The sequence below is a fragment of the Gymnoscopelus microlampas genome (genome assembly GCF_963454915.1).
Source record: "Gymnoscopelus microlampas genome assembly, chromosome: 6".
In the NCBI taxonomy this organism is placed as follows: Eukaryota; Metazoa; Chordata; class Actinopteri; order Myctophiformes; family Myctophidae; genus Gymnoscopelus; species Gymnoscopelus microlampas.
The window spans coordinates 7,550,009-7,569,914 of NC_139943.1; the positions used below are offsets into that span (position 1 = coordinate 7,550,009).

The window sequence follows — 19,906 nt, forward strand, 5'->3', positions numbered from 1 at the left end:
GTGTGTACAGTAAATTGAGCATACAGTACATGTTCTGGGGCTGTCACATGCACATTTAAATAAATGGCATCGAGCTACACAAACATGACCATCCCCTCTATCTGTTGGCTGATGCAATCATACCTCCACAAATGACTGTAGACCCAAACCTGTTAGGTAACAACACACTATGGCAGGTTTCTTTGGGTGGATCTGCAAATATTGCACTTTTACTTCACTATACAGTTATTTGACAACTTTAGTTATGGTTAAACTTTGCAGATTTACATTATTATTATTATTATTATTAAAAACACAACGTTGCAATGTGCTGTGAGCTTGTAGATCTGCTTGATATTTATTTTTATTATTTTGTATTTTTTATAACATTTTTAAAATGTGAGTACTTTTACCTTGGTACTATAAGTATATTTGATGTCAATACGTGTGTACTTTAATACAGGACTTTTACTTGTAACAGAGTATTTCTATATTGTGGTATTGCTAATATTAGTTAAATGAACTTAAGTCCATAATCCGGGTACTTCTTCCACCACAGACTGTCAATTCCCCATGCATATCAATGCTGTCGGGTCGAAACGATGTATGTCCAAAATCTTTCCCTTTTTATTATTATTTAAATAAGTGTTTTACAATAGTGTTAACAGCCGATCCACAAGCTCACAATGAATCGCATGGTGACGCGATGTGAGCTTGTAGATCAGCTATTTTCCCGACTTTTGTGCGACACTCTTGAACGATGAGGTAGGGCATTCATTTACTAAAAAACATAAATAGGCGAAAGATGGAGTTACGAGGTCGATATACTGCTGTCCCTGTTGATACCAAGCTCCACTGTTGATCTGGGAGGAGTGACAACTACAATGATCCAAACGGAGATGGGCAAGTTACTTTAAATTAGTAACTAGTTATAGTATCAAGAAGTAACTTACTTTACCAGTTACTGCATTATAAAAGTAACTTGTTGTTATAGTTATTTTTGTGTTACTTTGGTGCGTTCTTTTTTCCCCTCTACACTGAAGTATCTTCACCAAAAATAGCAGATCTACGGTACATGCATCAATAAAAAAACATCACGTGGATGCACCCGGGACGCATCATCAGTGTTGTAGCCTGGGGTCGGCGGGTGTTTCGGGTCTCGCAACATACATCCTCGCCCAGGTGACCCAGCCGGGCCCAGTTGATCAAGCCCCGACTTACGTCCTAGTAGCTACCCACGGTCAGTCCTCTTAGGGCAAGACAGGGCCCCTCAGTCCACTTCTCCGCAACTACTCTGCCGGGACCGGGGGAGGCTCTGGCACGTGAAGGGACTAGGCTCTGTGGATGGCCTCCTGTCCGGGCCCCTTCTTCGTCTCACCAGGCCCAGGACCTAAGCGTTGCACCAGACTCCCCCGCTCAAACATTTCACTTCCGGCGTGAGGGTGTCTTGGGCCGTGGTGGTACTGCAGGCGTGTCAAAAATAATTATAACGTTTAAATTAAAGGACATCTCCACTACTGGCAAATCATGTCATTACTGAATGAATATAGGACACTTTATGTGTGACACGTGTCATTCAGCTGAGCCCAGATCAGCAGTTGAGTGTCAAATAGCCCCGAACCTTGTTCAAGTCTATTTGCAACCCTCCCCTCAATAAACACTGGGGGCAGTTAATACAGTATATATTCCAGTAGCCAGGGCAGATAGACTTCACATTACAGACATCACTGACGTGGTTCTTCTCAGCTCTGAGGACTTCCCCAAACTACTGAAGGTGAGCTCAATACTTACTAGATACTTGCTAGGATGCAATGCCAGCGATGCTCAACCTGTGAGCTGGGGTCAAATTATTGGCAAAACACTAAGATTTTAATGATAAGATATACGTAAAAATGTTTAATTTTTTTATGGTATTTTCTTTTTTCTATCAACCCTCGAAAAGTGGATCTACAATTGATTGATTGATCATAACAGGCTCTGAAAATGCACACGGCGCACCCATCTGGCTATGAGCTTGTAGATCTGCTATTTTTGAAAAATCTTGAAAATGTGTGCAAATCTTTGAATATATGCTTTTTTTAAACTCCAATCTGTGCTTCTGGGGGTCCCTGGAACAAAACATTTTGAGATGGGGGTCCCTGGAACAAAACATTTTGAGATGGGGGTCCGCGGTCAAATACATATCTAAAAAATGATTTGTAAATCCTAACATCATTTTGCTATATCAGTGGTGCTCCAACTTTTCCATCTCAAAATATGTTGTTTCAGGGACCCCCAGAAACACAGATCGGAGTTAAAAATGTTCGCTTTAAAACACACACATATATATATATATATATATATATATATATATATATATATATATATTTGAATTCTACCCTTCCCCATCTTCAAACCAGTCCAGTCCCAGTGGTGGAAAAAGTGCTCAAATGTTTTACTTAAGTAAAGGTATCAATACTGCAATGTAGGAGTACTCCGTTACAAGTAAAAGTGTGGAATTCAAAATTTACTTGAGTAAAAGTACAAAAGTATTGGTATCAAAATGTACTTAAAGTACCAAAAGTAAAAGTACTAAAATGTTTGAAAATAGCAAATCTACAAGCTCACAACGCGTCGCTTTGCGACGCGTTGTGAGCTTGTAGATCTGACATTTTCAAATAATAAAGTAGGTCTAAAGTGGTTAATGTGTATTCTATAACGTAATCATTTATATCTGAAAAGTAACTAGTAACTAAAGTTTTCAAATAATTGTAGTGGAGTAAAAGTAAAATATTTGGACCCGAGATGTAGTGGAGTAGAAGTAAAAGTATTGAAAATTGGAAACACTCAAGTAAAGAACAAATACCTCAAAATTGTACTTTCTTTCTTTCTTTTCTTTCTTTTTTCTTTATTTATTTAATGAAAATTGTACTTAAGTGCAGTACTTAAGTAAATGTACTTAGTTACTTTCCACCAGTCCACCTGTCCAGTCCAGGGTTGAATTGAAACGGAGATAGATATATATATATATTCAAAGATAAGCCAAATAAATCTAAAAATGACACACAGATGCTTTCCTGGTCTTAATGGGTTAAGTGGCCAGATGGGTGCGCACCACTGTTTTATGAGAATTACATGATTAAATGCTCTTATAACTGTCACTGTAGCAGATCCAACGGCATGCAGAGTCATACAACCACTGACAGCTTTTGTTTTTTCATTCTCACAGAAAATGAAGACTGTGATCCTTCTTTTCGCTGTGTTGGCCACTATCAATGCGGCAGCAGTGCAAAATGTGAAAGCCGAGGATAAGCCAGGTAACTAGTTTCATAAGATGTCGTTTTATGTGATCAGATGTCAAGCCATTTCACTGTACGTTAAAAGGGCAGTTCACCCCCGAAATGACTGTTTTAACTATCATTTACTCACCCCATGAAGCCTTGAATTAATGGAGTTTTTTTTTTGTCGTATTCCTGATCTGATGTACCAATATTGGATGAATTGATTGAAATAGGAGACCAAGCTTAACAAGAGCAAAATTATCATTTAAAACATTCACTCACAACCTGGACAGTAGTATGTCGTCCTTCTGGATTACACCGTGTAGTTGTTTTTTAGTTCACTAATTATTAAGGCACATCACCAAGTAGGACAAAGTACTCAACTCCAGTATTTGAGTATAGATAGAAGTATAGATACTCCTGGTCAAATATTACTCGCGTGAAAGTCGTTCAGTAAAATGTGTATTTGAGTTAAAGTACTGGAGTAGGCTACTAATTGTTGTGTGTTCAAAAGTACACATTACAAAGCGCTTCTTTTTATTATCAATGCATTGCTAAATTGAAATGTAGACACTTTCCACAAAATATTCAAATATTTTCCAAGGGTAGTCCAATATGCTAAAAGGGTAGTGGTATTCCAATATACAGCAATGATATCCTGTATTAATCTACACTGTAAACTTACCCTTCAAAAACTCTTCTTCTGCTGCTGCTGCTGCTGCTGCTGCTGCTGCTGTAGCTGCTGTAAAGGCGGCAGACCTCCCTAAACCTGCAAAGGTCGAAGACATCCCCGAGGCTGCAAAGGTTGAAGATCTCCTTAAGACCGAGAAGGTTGAAGACATCCCTGAGGCCGAAGAGGCCGAGGATTTCGAGGATTTCGAGGAGGGTGATATGGAAGAGGATGAGGGAGAGGATGCTATGGAAGAGGAGGAGGGAGAGGATGCTATGCCTTATTTCTTGGGTTAAATAATAATTTCTAATTATGTGAGCAAGGGCAAAAAAAAAAGAACATATTACTGGATACACTCTTGAATAATGATTATTTTAGTTTGTTCTGTATTCGTGTGTTCATGTGCTTCTTCCACAGCTCCAGAGGGAAACCCAAAGTATCATGTACCATCAATAATACAAGACAATGTTTCTTTTATTATTTGGTCGATCGAGGCCTATTTGTGACCCTCAAATAAAAGTCATATCATTCAACTTGTAGCTCGCCTTGTTTTTTTGTGCTAGGAAAAGCAAGTGGTTAATGATCAATAATCATAGCCCAATAAGGGGGGGGGGGGCGGGGGGATCTTCCCTTACAGTTATTTGTGTTACTGTACATCTGCAGCTCCCCTATTGGCTGAGCTCTATTTGTGTTACATCTGCACCCCCTCTATTGGCTGAGCTCTTTTTGTGTTACATCTGCACCCCCTCTATTGGCTGAGCTCTATTTGTGTTACATCTGCACCCCCTCTATTGGCTGAGCTCGGAGCGAACGCATCACACACAGGCAGGGCCGGAGTGGGACTCCAAATCTGGCCGGGAGATACACGCCCACCCAGGCCACCCTGCGCGCGCGCAGCGCGCGCCGTTTTTTTTGGGGGGCCCTTTTTTTGGGGGGCCTTATTTTTGGGGGGCCTTACAAAAGGGGGGCCTTTTTGGGGGTTAAAGGTAGGGGGGAGGCCCGCAGCTGCACTGAGCTGCAAGCAACACTGACTGCATTGAATTGAAATTGACTGTGGTTGGCCTGGCCTGAGCTTAGGAGAGATTTTTTTTTGCTGCATCACTTAAGCGCCGCGCTGGCTGTGGATGGCTGGCCTGACCTGATATTTTTTTTTTATGCAAAAAAAAAAAAAAAAAATGTTTTTCTTTTTTTTTCAGGCAGGCCACTAGAGGGCAGGCCACCGGGAATAGTCCCGGTCCTCCCGACGGCCAATCCGGGCCTGCACACTGTGTGCAGTTAGATATATGAGAGAGAGAGAGAGAGAGAGAGAGAGAGAGAGAGAGAGAGAGCACACAGTGTTTTTACCAGAGCGAGTCAGGTGTAGGAGTACGGCCTCAGGGTTGGCTCTCATTTTACGTCACCCATGTCACTGGGACCTGCCGTGACATTACCCATGTTGCCACTGTGCCCATGGATGTGGGGGGTACCTGCTCTAACCCCCCCCCCCCCCCCCACACACACACACACACACACACACACACTCACACTCACACTCACACTCAAACGCACACTCACACACTCACACACACACACACACACACACACACACACACACACACACACACACACACACACACACACACACACACACACACACACACACACACACACAGGCCATTACAATGTGTGTCTAGCCTTATGGAATTTATGGAATGCATTTTCAAAAAAAAAAAACGTATTTAAAATGTTGATTTGATGCTCACATTAACCTTAGGAAGTATTACGTTTTTTGGTATTATTTTCACATGCATTCCATAAATTCCATTGGGCTAGACCACACATGGACAAATGACATCATCATCTTGCGACGGGCATTGCCCCTGTTGGGTGAAAGATGAACCGTTTCTAAGATAAATACAATATTTAAGGTGTTTTTAATTTTACATTTTAGTTATAGAGGACAATTATAATGTATTAAGGCATATTTGGCTTATTAGACAGGGATCCTTTGAAGAACAGTGCTCATCAGTGTTGATTTTGACAGCAAATTTTGATTATGTTTTAGTCATAGTCTTAAATGTACAGTTGATTTAGTCGACTAAAATGTATTTTGGCGGTGGCTTGATGCCGTCGTATAATGCCTGATTTTACACTTATTTGCATGCTGAAAATAGCCGATCTACAAGCTCACAACGCGTCGCAGCGCGACGCGTTGTGGAACTTGTAGATCGGCTATTTTCAGAGCACAACACCCGAGCTCAACCAAACATAAAACGACTTGTCTTTTAGTTCTACTGCATCTCTTCTCCACTAGTCCCTCACTAACATTTTAGTCTAGTTTTGATTTGTTGACGAAATAGTCAATATATTTGGTCGTAGTGTTAGTCATCATAGCATACTTTTTATTAAGTTTTCGTCAGTGAAAAAAAGGTCATAGTTTTAGTCGACGGAATCAACACTGGTGCTCATGTAAAAGTGCTTTGTTCCTAATACTATCCACCGCTGGTTGTGAGGGCCTTCTCACTCCCATCAGCATACAGGAGACTGATCCCTTCTCAGGCGGAAGCCTTTCTCTCCATCATCTGATGTCAGATGAAAGTGCACTTCTAATATTCATAAAGACTTTCTTAACCCATTAAGACTGTTGCGAACGTGAATATCGTTTGTCTGCTTTTTCTGGTGTTTAACGCCGTTGTGCGACACAGATTTATTGTGTGAAATATTGATGGTTAAAGTTACAGGTACTTACTTTCCGCCTCAGTTATAGTATTCTCTCTCTCTCTCTCTCTCTCTCTCTCTCTCTCTCTCTCTCTCTCTCTCTCTCTCTCTCTCTCTCTCTCTCTCTCTCTCTCTCTCTCTCTCTCTTTCTCTCTCTCTCTCTCTCTCTCTCTCTACCCGTCTGTTTGACACGTACAGTACAGTAGCTACCTCAGCCTGAAGCTCCGAGTCCGAGCTCAGCCAATAGCAGAGCTGCAGATGTAAGACAAACAGCTGCAAGGGGAGATCTCTTGTGCCTACAGTAGAAGGCTTTCAGAATAAACACATTTTGAGAACAAAATGTGCTGTGTAAGGCAGGCCTCGAGTGTCATGATTTTCAGGGGCAAGGTCACTTGGCCTTTGGTGTTCTAAATGTTTTTGTAGGCAAAAAGGCCAACTGCCAGTTTGGGCAGTAAGACCATCAAATAATGATGTTTAAGTCCATGGAAATACTGTATTCAACTTAAGGGTGAACCAGAAAGTTGTGAGACGTCACAGACCGCGAGGTGCCGTACGGCGGTGCCGACAGCTATGGTGTAAAACTGGTACAGCGAAATAAATAGATTAAGCTTGTACGGTAAATACATTGACAAAGAGGACAACTATGGGCATTTTGGGCACACTTTTTTAATGTGATAGGTTTTTTTTTTATTTCAGTTTCAATTTTATTTATTTCGTATTACTATTTTTAACAAACTCCTGAGCCAAAAGTTCATGCACATTCAACCCTGGACTGGACTGGTTTGAAGAAGGGGAGTTGGGGAGAATTGGGAATTCAAATCCACAATTTTTAGCTTATACAGTAGATCTGCTATTTTCTGCTATTTAAATACAAATTCTGACTATCTGAAAATGTACTTTGTAATTTGTGCTTTTGAATACATGAGTATTCACTTGATATATTGACAGGAGTCTTTGCACCTTTAGCTAAAATAGTCCTGGTTAGTGTTCATCAATATGTCCATACACGGACAAACGTGTCCGTGGCAAGACTCGTCCTTGTCCGTGGAAAAAATGTTTGATTTTGTTTTTAAATAACCCAATACTGTTCTTGTTTTGATCATAAAACACTTACACTATGTATGGCACGCACATCAGGAGTCCACGAGGACAGTGGTTCTAAAACCTTTTGTTTTCAAGGACCCCCATAACGCTGAGATTGTACAAAATGGTTTCATTTGTACACTCTCAGAGTTACAGAACTATTAATGGGCCATTTGGACCATGCTCAAGGAACCCTCAAGGTCCCTCAACCGGTGGTGGAAAAAGTACTCAGATGTTTTACTTAAGTAAAAGTACCAATACTGCAATATAGAAATACTCTGTTACTGTACAAGTAAAAGTCCAGAATAAAAAATGTACTTGAGTAAAAGTACCAAAGTATTGGCATAAAAAAAAAAGTACTAAAATAGCCGATCTACAAGCTCACAACGTGTCGCGATGCGACGCGTTGTGAGCTTGTAGATCGGCTATTTTCAAATAGCCTACAGTAGGTATAAAAAAGGGCTCAAGTGGTTAATGTATGTTTCATAATATCATAATTTATATCTGCAAAGTAACTAGTAACTAAAGTTTTTAAATAATTGTAGTGGAGTAAAAGTACAATATTTGCCTCTGAGATGTAGTGGAGTAGAAGTAAACGTATAGAAAATGGGAAATACTCCAGTAAAGTAAAAATTCCCCAAATGTGTACTGAAGTACAGTACTTGAGTAAATGCACTTAGTTACTTTATACCACTGGTCCTCAACCCACTTTCAGGACCACACAGCACTAGTAGTATACATTTAGGGCTATAGCTCTGTTTCTGGTAATATTCTATGTCCATGGCAAAAATGGAATTTGACCCAAAAAAATTGCCACAAGCCAGCATGGCGATGAACCCCTTGTCCTTTGTGCACAAACGGTCTGTTCCACCAGCCGCCCCCAGGTAAGGTGCAGTGTGTACAGTAAATTGAGCATACAGTACATGTTCTGGGGCTGTCACATGCACATTTAAATAAATGGCATCGAGCTACACAAACATGACCATCCCCTCTATCTGTTGGCTGATGCAATCATACCTCCACAAATGACTGTAGACCCAAACCTGTTAGGTAACAACACACTATGGCAGGTTTCTTTGGGTGGATCTGCAAATATTGCACTTTTACTTCACTATACAGTTATTTGACAACTTTAGTTATGGTTAAACTTTGCAGATTTACATTATTATTATTATTATTATTAAAAACACAACGTTGCAATGTGCTGTGAGCTTGTAGATCTGCTTGATATTTATTTTTATTATTTTGTATTTTTTATAACATTTTTAAAATGTGAGTACTTTTACCTTGGTACTATAAGTATATTTGATGTCAATACGTGTGTACTTTAATACAGGACTTTTACTTGTAACAGAGTATTTCTATATTGTGGTATTGCTAATATTAGTTAAATGAACTTAAGTCCATAATCCGGGTACTTCTTCCACCACAGACTGTCAATTCCCCATGCATATCAATGCTGTCGGGTCGAAACGATGTATGTCCAAAATCTTTCCCTTTTTATTATTATTTAAATAAGTGTTTTACAATAGTGTTAACAGCCGATCCACAAGCTCACAATGAATCGCATGGTGACGCGATGTGAGCTTGTAGATCAGCTATTTTCCCGACTTTTGTGCGACACTCTTGAACGATGAGGTAGGGCATTCATTTACTAAAAAACATAAATAGGCGAAAGATGGAGTTACGAGGTCGATATACTGCTGTCCCTGTTGATACCAAGCTCCACTGTTGATCTGGGAGGAGTGACAACTACAATGATCCAAACGGAGATGGGCAAGTTACTTTAAATTAGTAACTAGTTATAGTATCAAGAAGTAACTTACTTTACCAGTTACTGCATTATAAAAGTAACTTGTTGTTATAGTTATTTTTGTGTTACTTTGGTGCGTTCTTTTTTCCCCTCTACACTGAAGTATCTTCACCAAAAATAGCAGATCTACGGTACATGCATCAATAAAAAAACATCACGTGGATGCACCCGGGACGCATCATCAGTGTTGTAGCCTGGGGTCGGCGGGTGTTTCGGGTCTCGCAACATACATCCTCGCCCAGGTGACCCAGCCGGGCCCAGTTGATCAAGCCCCGACTTACGTCCTAGTAGCTACCCACGGTCAGTCCTCTTAGGGCAAGACAGGGCCCCTCAGTCCACTTCTCCGCAACTACTCTGCCGGGACCGGGGGAGGCTCTGGCACGTGAAGGGACTAGGCTCTGTGGATGGCCTCCTGTCCGGGCCCCTTCTTCGTCTCACCAGGCCCAGGACCTAAGCGTTGCACCAGACTCCCCCGCTCAAACATTTCACTTCCGGCGTGAGGGTGTCTTGGGCCGTGGTGGTACTGCAGGCGTGTCAAAAATAATTATAACGTTTAAATTAAAGGACATCTCCACTACTGGCAAATCATGTCATTACTGAATGAATATAGGACACTTTATGTGTGACACGTGTCATTCAGCTGAGCCCAGATCAGCAGTTGAGTGTCAAATAGCCCCGAACCTTGTTCAAGTCTATTTGCAACCCTCCCCTCAATAAACACTGGGGGCAGTTAATACAGTATATATTCCAGTAGCCAGGGCAGATAGACTTCACATTACAGACATCACTGACGTGGTTCTTCTCAGCTCTGAGGACTTCCCCAAACTACTGAAGGTGAGCTCAATACTTACTAGATACTTGCTAGGATGCAATGCCAGCGATGCTCAACCTGTGAGCTGGGGTCAAATTATTGGCAAAACACTAAGATTTTAATGATAAGATATACGTAAAAATGTTTAATTTTTTTATGGTATTTTCTTTTTTCTATCAACCCTCGAAAAGTGGATCTACAATTGATTGATTGATCATAACAGGCTCTGAAAATGCACACGGCGCACCCATCTGGCTATGAGCTTGTAGATCTGCTATTTTTGAAAAATCTTGAAAATGTGTGCAAATCTTTGAATATATGCTTTTTTTAAACTCCAATCTGTGCTTCTGGGGGTCCCTGGAACAAAACATTTTGAGATGGGGGTCCCTGGAACAAAACATTTTGAGATGGGGGTCCGCGGTCAAATACATATCTAAAAAATGATTTGTAAATCCTAACATCATTTTGCTATATCAGTGGTGCTCCAACTTTTCCATCTCAAAATATGTTGTTTCAGGGACCCCCAGAAACACAGATCGGAGTTAAAAATGTTCGCTTTAAAACACACACATATATATATATATATATATATATATATATATATATATATATATATTTGAATTCTACCCTTCCCCATCTTCAAACCAGTCCAGTCCCAGTGGTGGAAAAAGTGCTCAAATGTTTTACTTAAGTAAAGGTATCAATACTGCAATGTAGGAGTACTCCGTTACAAGTAAAAGTGTGGAATTCAAAATTTACTTGAGTAAAAGTACAAAAGTATTGGTATCAAAATGTACTTAAAGTACCAAAAGTAAAAGTACTAAAATGTTTGAAAATAGCAAATCTACAAGCTCACAACGCGTCGCTTTGCGACGCGTTGTGAGCTTGTAGATCTGACATTTTCAAATAATAAAGTAGGTCTAAAGTGGTTAATGTGTATTCTATAACGTAATCATTTATATCTGAAAAGTAACTAGTAACTAAAGTTTTCAAATAATTGTAGTGGAGTAAAAGTAAAATATTTGGACCCGAGATGTAGTGGAGTAGAAGTAAAAGTATTGAAAATTGGAAACACTCAAGTAAAGAACAAATACCTCAAAATTGTACTTTCTTTCTTTCTTTTCTTTCTTTTTTCTTTATTTATTTAATGAAAATTGTACTTAAGTGCAGTACTTAAGTAAATGTACTTAGTTACTTTCCACCAGTCCACCTGTCCAGTCCAGGGTTGAATTGAAACGGAGATAGATATATATATATATTCAAAGATAAGCCAAATAAATCTAAAAATGACACACAGATGCTTTCCTGGTCTTAATGGGTTAAGTGGCCAGATGGGTGCGCACCACTGTTTTATGAGAATTACATGATTAAATGCTCTTATAACTGTCACTGTAGCAGATCCAACGGCATGCAGAGTCATACAACCACTGACAGCTTTTGTTTTTTCATTCTCACAGAAAATGAAGACTGTGATCCTTCTTTTCGCTGTGTTGGCCACTATCAATGCGGCAGCAGTGCAAAATGTGAAAGCCGAGGATAAGCCAGGTAACTAGTTTCATAAGATGTCGTTTTATGTGATCAGATGTCAAGCCATTTCACTGTACGTTAAAAGGGCAGTTCACCCCCGAAATGACTGTTTTAACTATCATTTACTCACCCCATGAAGCCTTGAATTAATGGAGTTTTTTTTTTGTCGTATTCCTGATCTGATGTACCAATATTGGATGAATTGATTGAAATAGGAGACCAAGCTTAACAAGAGCAAAATTATCATTTAAAACATTCACTCACAACCTGGACAGTAGTATGTCGTCCTTCTGGATTACACCGTGTAGTTGTTTTTTAGTTCACTAATTATTAAGGCACATCACCAAGTAGGACAAAGTACTCAACTCCAGTATTTGAGTATAGATAGAAGTATAGATACTCCTGGTCAAATATTACTCGCGTGAAAGTCGTTCAGTAAAATGTGTATTTGAGTTAAAGTACTGGAGTAGGCTACTAATTGTTGTGTGTTCAAAAGTACACATTACAAAGCGCTTCTTTTTATTATCAATGCATTGCTAAATTGAAATGTAGACACTTTCCACAAAATATTCAAATATTTTCCAAGGGTAGTCCAATATGCTAAAAGGGTAGTGGTATTCCAATATACAGCAATGATATCCTGTATTAATCTACACTGTAAACTTACCCTTCAAAAACTCTTCTTCTGCTGCTGCTGCTGCTGCTGCTGCTGCTGCTGTAGCTGCTGTAAAGGCGGCAGACCTCCCTAAACCTGCAAAGGTCGAAGACATCCCCGAGGCTGCAAAGGTTGAAGATCTCCTTAAGACCGAGAAGGTTGAAGACATCCCTGAGGCCGAAGAGGCCGAGGATTTCGAGGATTTCGAGGAGGGTGATATGGAAGAGGATGAGGGAGAGGATGCTATGGAAGAGGAGGAGGGAGAGGATGCTATGCCTTATTTCTTGGGTTAAATAATAATTTCTAATTATGTGAGCAAGGGCAAAAAAAAAAGAACATATTACTGGATACACTCTTGAATAATGATTATTTTAGTTTGTTCTGTATTCGTGTGTTCATGTGCTTCTTCCACAGCTCCAGAGGGAAACCCAAAGTATCATGTACCATCAATAATACAAGACAATGTTTCTTTTATTATTTGGTCGATCGAGGCCTATTTGTGACCCTCAAATAAAAGTCATATCATTCAACTTGTAGCTCGCCTTGTTTTTTTGTGCTAGGAAAAGCAAGTGGTTAATGATCAATAATCATAGCCCAATAAGGGGGGGGGGGGCGGGGGGATCTTCCCTTACAGTTATTTGTGTTACTGTACATCTGCAGCTCCCCTATTGGCTGAGCTCTATTTGTGTTACATCTGCACCCCCTCTATTGGCTGAGCTCTTTTTGTGTTACATCTGCACCCCCTCTATTGGCTGAGCTCTATTTGTGTTACATCTGCACCCCCTCTATTGGCTGAGCTCGGAGCGAACGCATCACACACAGGCAGGGCCGGAGTGGGACTCCAAATCTGGCCGGGAGATACACGCCCACCCAGGCCACCCTGCGCGCGCGCAGCGCGCGCCTTTTTTTTGGGGGGGCCCTTTTTTTGGGGGGCCTTATTTTTGGGGGGCCTTACACAAGGGGGGCCTTTTTGGGGGTTAAAGGTAGGGGGGAGGCCCGCAGCTGCACTGAGCTGCAAGCAACACTGACTGCATTGAATTGAAATTGACTGTGGTTGGCCTGGCCTGAGCTTAGGAGAGATTTTTTTTTGCTGCATCACTTAAGCGCCGCGCTGGCTGTGGATGGCTGGCCTGACCTGATATTTTTTTTTGATGCAAAAAAAAAAAAAAAAAAAAAAATCTTTTTTTTTCAGGCAGGCCACTAGAGGGCAGGCCACCGGGAATAGTCCCGGTCCTCCCGACGGCCAATCCGGGCCTGCACACTGTGCAGTTAGATATATGAGAGAGAGAGAGAGAGAGAGAGAGAGAGAGAGAGAGAGAGAGAGAGAGAGAGAGAGAGAGAGAGAGAGAGAGAGAGAGAGAGAGAGAGAGAGAGAGAGAGAGAGAGAGAGAGCGCACACAGTGTTTTTACCAGAGCGAGTCAGGTGTAGGAGTACGGCCTCAGGGTTGGCTCTCATTTTACGTCACCCATGTCACTGGGACCTGCCGTGACATTACCCATGTTGCCACTGTGCCCATGGATGTGGGGGGTACCTGCTCTAAACACACACACACACACACTCACACTCAAACTTACACTCACACACACACACACACACACACACACACACACACACACACACACACACACACACAGGCCATTACAATGTGTCCATGTGTGGTCTAGCCTTATGGAATTTATGGAATGCATTTTCAAAAAAAAAAACGTATTTAAAAGGTTGATTTGATGCTCACATTAACCTTAGGAAGTATTACGTTTTTTGGTATTATTTTCACATGCATTCCATAAATTCCATTGGGCTAGACCACACATGGACAAATGACATCATCATCTTGCGACGAGCATTGCCCCTGTTGGGTGAAAGATGAACCGTTTCTAAGATAAATACAATATTTAAGGTGTTTTTAATTTTACATTTTAGTTATAGAGGACAATTATAATGTATTAAGGCATATTTGGCTTATTAGACAGGGATCCTTTGAAGAACAGTGCTCATCAGTGTTGATTTTGACAGCAAATTTTGATTATGTTTTAGTCATAGTCTTAAATGTACAGTTGATTTAGTCGACTAAAATGTATTTTGGCGGTGGCTTGATGCCGTCGTATAATGCCTGATTTTACACTTATTTGCATGCTGAAAATAGCCGATCTACAAGCTCACAACGCGTCGCAGCGCGACGCGTTGTGGAGCTTGTAGATCGGCTATTTTCAGAGCACAACACCCGAGCTCAACCAAACATAAAACGACTTGTCTTTTAGTTCTACTGCATCTCTTCTCCACTAGTCCCTCACTAACATTTTAGTCTAGTTTTGATTTGTTGACGAAATAGTCAATATATTTGGTCATAGTGTTAGTCATCATAGCATACTTTTTATTAAGTTTTCGTCAGTGAAAAAAAGGTAGTCGACGAACATTTTCCGTCATAGTTTTAGTCGACGGAATCAACACTGGTGCTCATGTAAAAGTGCTTTGTTCCTAATACTATCCACCGCTGGTTGTGAGCAAGGGGCAAGGCTTGGATATTTACGATGAGACCAACACGGAAGCTTATGAATGGCCAGAGTGGCGCTGTTTTACCCTGCGCCGACCTGAAGTGTCAGAAAGAATTTATTTTAGCGCAAGTGAATGGGTTTTTGACAAACTTTAGACTAGATTTTCTTACCGTAATAAAAATTGTCATAAATTCTATATGCTTCCAGTCGCTAGTTTAAAGTCTCCTTTCAATCATCATGATATGCGTTTTGCTAAATTATGGTCCCATTTATTCTAAAATTGACGATAAAGTAGGCTATGCTCCAGGAGGGGCGGGATGATTTGATTGACAACCTACACAACCAATAGCATTCATTCCCCGCCCCCGCTCTTGATTGACAAGCTACCCAACCAATAGCATTTTTGGGGGTGTTTTCCGGTTCGCTCGTCACGTGTCTGGTCTCAACCAATAGCGTTTGAGTTCCGGCGTGGCCAACTGTATATATTAACGATGGAGGAATGCATGTTCTTGAACTATCGGCTTAATTTTCGTTCTGTAGAAAGCAGGGGAGTGGCTTTGTCCATTCTTTTTTACAGTCTATGGTTGTGAGGGCCTTCTCACTCCCATCAGCATACAGGAGACTGATCCCCTCTCAGGCGGAAGCCTTTCTCTCCATCATCTGATGTCAGATGAAAGTGCACTTCTAATATTCATAAAGACTTTCTTAACCCATTAAGACCGGGGCCCGCATCTGTGTGTCATTTTAAGATTTCTTTCGGCTGTTCAAAAATAGCAGATCTACAAGCTCATGGCGCGGCACCGAGTGCCGCGCTATGAGCTTGTAGAACTGCTATTTTTGAAGAAAAAAATCGTAAAAATGTGTGCAAATCTTTGAATACATATGTTTTTTTAAAGCAAACATTTGTAACTCAAATCTTTGCTTCTGGGGATTCTACAAATGTCCTCTAAATCCGAACATTTTCTTTTAAAATGTTTCCGGCCGTGGACCCCCATCTCAAAATATTTTGTTCCAGGGACCCTTAGAAGTTGTAATGGAGTTAAAAATGTTTTGCACACATTTTCACGATTTGTTTTTTTTTTCCCTCGCAACAAATAGCAGATATACAAGCTCATGGCGCGGCACTATGAGCTTGTATATCTGCTATTTTTTAATAGCCCAAAGACATCTTAAAATGGCACACAGAGACGCGTTCCCGGTCTTAAAGGGTTAAAGACTTGAGCCGTGGCAACCGGCTTGTTAATATTCCCACCAGGATATCCTTTAAAGACGTGATAAATGATACCGAACGCCTTGGCTGACACCACAGATTAGCCAACATTCATCAAAGGCACCAACCACTCCCCTGAAAGGGAGCTATTAGAAATTGCTTCCGGGCAACCAAACACACATAATAAATGTACTGCGTGCTGATAATAATTCATAACAAAAGATAAATAAATAAATAATTGCCAAGTTCAAAATGACTGGCTGAAACCACCCCTGTAAGTCTAGTAATGGCTGCTTTGTCATAAAAATGATGAACTAAACTTTGGTCATGACACGAAAATATTAATCTAAAAATGGACTTGGTGTAGCTGGAGTCTGACTTTGATGGCTTATAGGATAACAAATGAGCTCGGTTCTTGTAAAACAAAACAGGGGGGGAAAAAAACTTTATTAGAGAGTGGTGAAGTGTTTCAACAGCTGTGGGTATAAAGGGGGGAGTTTGTTGGCAGCCATTTTGGCCAGATTTCCCCCCCAATATTCTGCCCTTGAGATATGATGATTGATAACTCCATGCTAGATCTGCCCTTGGGCAAACAGTAGCTTTAAACATTAAGCACACGCACCAAATACTACGTTTTCGTCAAGGCTTTGGAAATGTAGCTTTACTCAGGACTTCTCTTAGACCTAGACATCTATGGTATTCTCCTAAGGAATCAATAATTCAAGATGTAATTGAACATCTGACTTTTGGGCATTTTCTTACAAATCTTTAAAGATGTTTGTAGATGGGAAATCCCTTCCTATTCCTATACTATGCCTTAGGCAGTAAATACACAGAATGTGTGAACACACATTTTCATTTATTTATTGAATACTTTATTAACAGTTTGCCAAAGAAAAGTACAGAGGTACAGTTAAAAGGATAACACAAAAAGCCATGAGGGCTTGTTTCCATTGTGATCATATGTATTCAATTCATCAATAATCAGTTTATTGAGGGGCACGGTGGCGCAGTCGGTAGCGCTGTCGCCTCACAGCTGGAAGGTCCTGGGTTCGATTCCCGCCGGAGACGCTGTGGGCACTGGAGGCGTGTCTTCTCCTCCGCGTCATCAGTGCCCATACCCTATAGGTGGGGTTTGGCGAAAGGGCCTACTCTGTGTGGAGTTTGCATGTTCTCCCCGTGTCTCCAAGGGTTGTTAATAATACCCTCACAAAAACATGTAGTAATCCTGGTCGCTATACCGCCTGATGGAGGGGAAAGGAACTGGTTGGAATAACGTGTTCCTTCCACGCGCTTAGCCTGGTAAACCCTCCCTCCGAAAATCTCATTTCCATTTGATTCCAGGAGTGAGTCTGGCCTGAAACTTCTCTCAAACTTCTTTTTTGAGGCACGGAATTTACTTTTAAGATATCGTTTGGATAGAATTTAGTTGTTTAACTTCATATATGTGGTCAATTAATCATGACAGAGCCTATTTAAAAATAAAAATGTAGAGAACCGGGAGGGGCGGGCAGTGCCACGCATGTATCCGAATAAGACAACCTATTTTGGGCATGGCCGTCTCAAAAGTCCCGTTGCGTCACATCAGTCTGGAGGTCTGCTGATTAGCTGGAGGGGAACAACGATCATTGGCTGAAGGGGTTGTCAGTCAACGGTATTACTCCCGCCCAACTCCAGCCCACAGCCAATATTGCAGAATGGGCGATCAGGCCAGACTCACTCCTGAAATCAAATGGAAATGAGATTTCCGGAGGGAGGTTTTACCAGGCTACCACGCGTTATGTCAAACCGGGGAAACTCCCCCCTGTCAGGTGACAAGAAGCTCAGTTGGCTCTCATGCATTGAAGGAGGCATGAGCTTGGCTCTGGGCTCCCTAGGCTGGCGGGGGGAGTGTAGCGCCCAGGATCACTTAGATAATTGGCAACGGGTGAAAAAGGGTTACAAAAAGTTAAAAAGTACAATATATTAGCTTTTGAGATGTAGCGGTGTAGAAGCATAAATTATTGACAAATGTAAATAAGTAAAGTAAAAGTAGGCCTACCAAAAAAAAAAAGAGTACAGTACTTGAGTATATTACTTAACTTTACTTGTTTCTTTAGAAGGGACAATGAACATTAATGAACATGCAATGCGTGAACGTGAATTCATTCGACTGAACATGATCTCTAGCTAGAAGCTTATTTCCATCCGTAGTAATATAATGCACTTGGTTACTTCCACCACTGATGATAATTCTTCAAGCTTTCAGTGCAATGGTTCCGTTTTAAACCAACTTTCAGTGGTGGGAAAAGTACTCACATTTGTTACTTAAGTAAAAGTATCAATACTGCAGTGTAGAAATTCTCTAATACAAGTAAAAGTCTGGAATTCAAGTAAAAGTACAAAAGTATTGGTATAAAAATGTACCTAAAGTACCAAAAATAGAAAGTACTCGTGGAGAATGTACCTACCATTTCACAAGCTTTCAAATGTGTAAAAAACCTTTTGAAAATAGCAGATCTACAAGCTCGGCTATTTTCAAATGGCCGAAATGTATGTAGGGCTGAAGTGGCTAATGTATGTTTTGTAATAATAATCAAAACCTACAAAGTGACTAGTAGTAACTAAAGTTTTCAAATAATTGTAGTATTATTGTAGCATAATATTTGTCTCTGAGATGTAGTGGAGTAGAAGTAAAAGTACTCAAAATTGGAAATACTCCAGTAAAGTCAATCTGGGAACCCATAGTCAAGCCCTCTGCTGTTTTTTTTTGTTTTTACCTTTGAATTGCGCAGTAGCGCAGCTCTGAATCTGTTCTTGAGAGATTGCAGTAAAGTAAAAAATACCTCAAGATTTTACTTTACTAGTACAGTACTTAAAATTTAGTACGTAAATGTACTTAGTTACTTTACACCACTGTCAACCTGTAAAAGAAAACCATTGCACTGGTTTTGTACATGACATGAATCCCTATAGGAAAACATCATTAGCAGCTTGGTCTACTGAACATGTTATAATTGCTATAATTATATTGTATGACTGTATGGCAAACTGTGGGAACGAGCTGCATGCCGTCTCTGTCGGGTGGGAACCTCATATGTCCAAAACTGTGTTACTTTTCAGGATTTAAATTCAATAGTAGCAAGATATACAAGCTCAAAACAAGATGTACAAGCTCAAAACAAGATCTACAAGCTCAAAACGCTTCGCTTCGTTTTGAGCTTGTAGATCTGATACCTTTCATGATTTTTTTCTGTGACGCTGTAGTATGATCAAGTAGGGTGTTAATTCACAAAAAAACAAAACATAAAACGGCATTTCCTGTTGTAGACATACAAGGTTTCCACCCCGACACTGACGATATTATGTAACCAAAGCATATTTACAGCATACATCAACGGACCACAAGGTGCGCTATAATAATCTGAGCCTTTTCAGATCTCTGTGCTGAAAATATCTGCTCCGTACAAGATCAGATGAGAAGTTATGCATCTTCAAAGAAATGCGTGTGAGTGACCTTTCATGTTATCATGTAATGTCCCCCAGATGTGGGATAATAATAATACATCTCAGACTAACCAGTCTAGTATAGCCTTATTATTACATTACAAACACTGGAAAATTGCAACAAAAGGCGAGCGGCTGAATCTACTGTATAACCGGGTGTTTTGTCCACGATGCAATATTCTTAGAGTAATCTATAGGTTTCTTCAGGTGCATATGGAGAGT

At 40.6% G+C, this 19,906-nt stretch overlaps 2 protein-coding genes across 2 annotated transcripts; both read left to right on the forward strand.

Annotated features, from left to right (window-relative positions):
* The first annotated feature begins 1,707 nt into the window (after positions 1-1,707).
* LOC311048106 (uncharacterized protein) lies at positions 1,708-4,412 on the forward strand. The gene is made up of 3 exons (XM_084061141.1): positions 1,708-1,753; positions 3,188-3,275; positions 3,979-4,412. Exons 2-3 carry the CDS (start codon positions 3,191-3,193, stop codon positions 4,203-4,205), a joined length of 312 nt encoding a protein of 103 aa, XP_083917267.1. The 5' UTR covers positions 1,708-1,753; positions 3,188-3,190; the 3' UTR covers positions 4,206-4,412.
* Positions 4,413-10,290: 5,878 nt separating this feature from the next.
* On the forward strand, positions 10,291-12,995 carry LOC311046700 (uncharacterized protein). The gene is made up of 3 exons (XM_084059200.1): positions 10,291-10,336; positions 11,771-11,858; positions 12,562-12,995. Exons 2-3 carry the CDS (start codon positions 11,774-11,776, stop codon positions 12,786-12,788), a joined length of 312 nt encoding a protein of 103 aa, XP_083915326.1. The 5' UTR covers positions 10,291-10,336; positions 11,771-11,773; the 3' UTR covers positions 12,789-12,995.
* Positions 12,996-19,906: the final 6,911 nt, after the last annotated feature.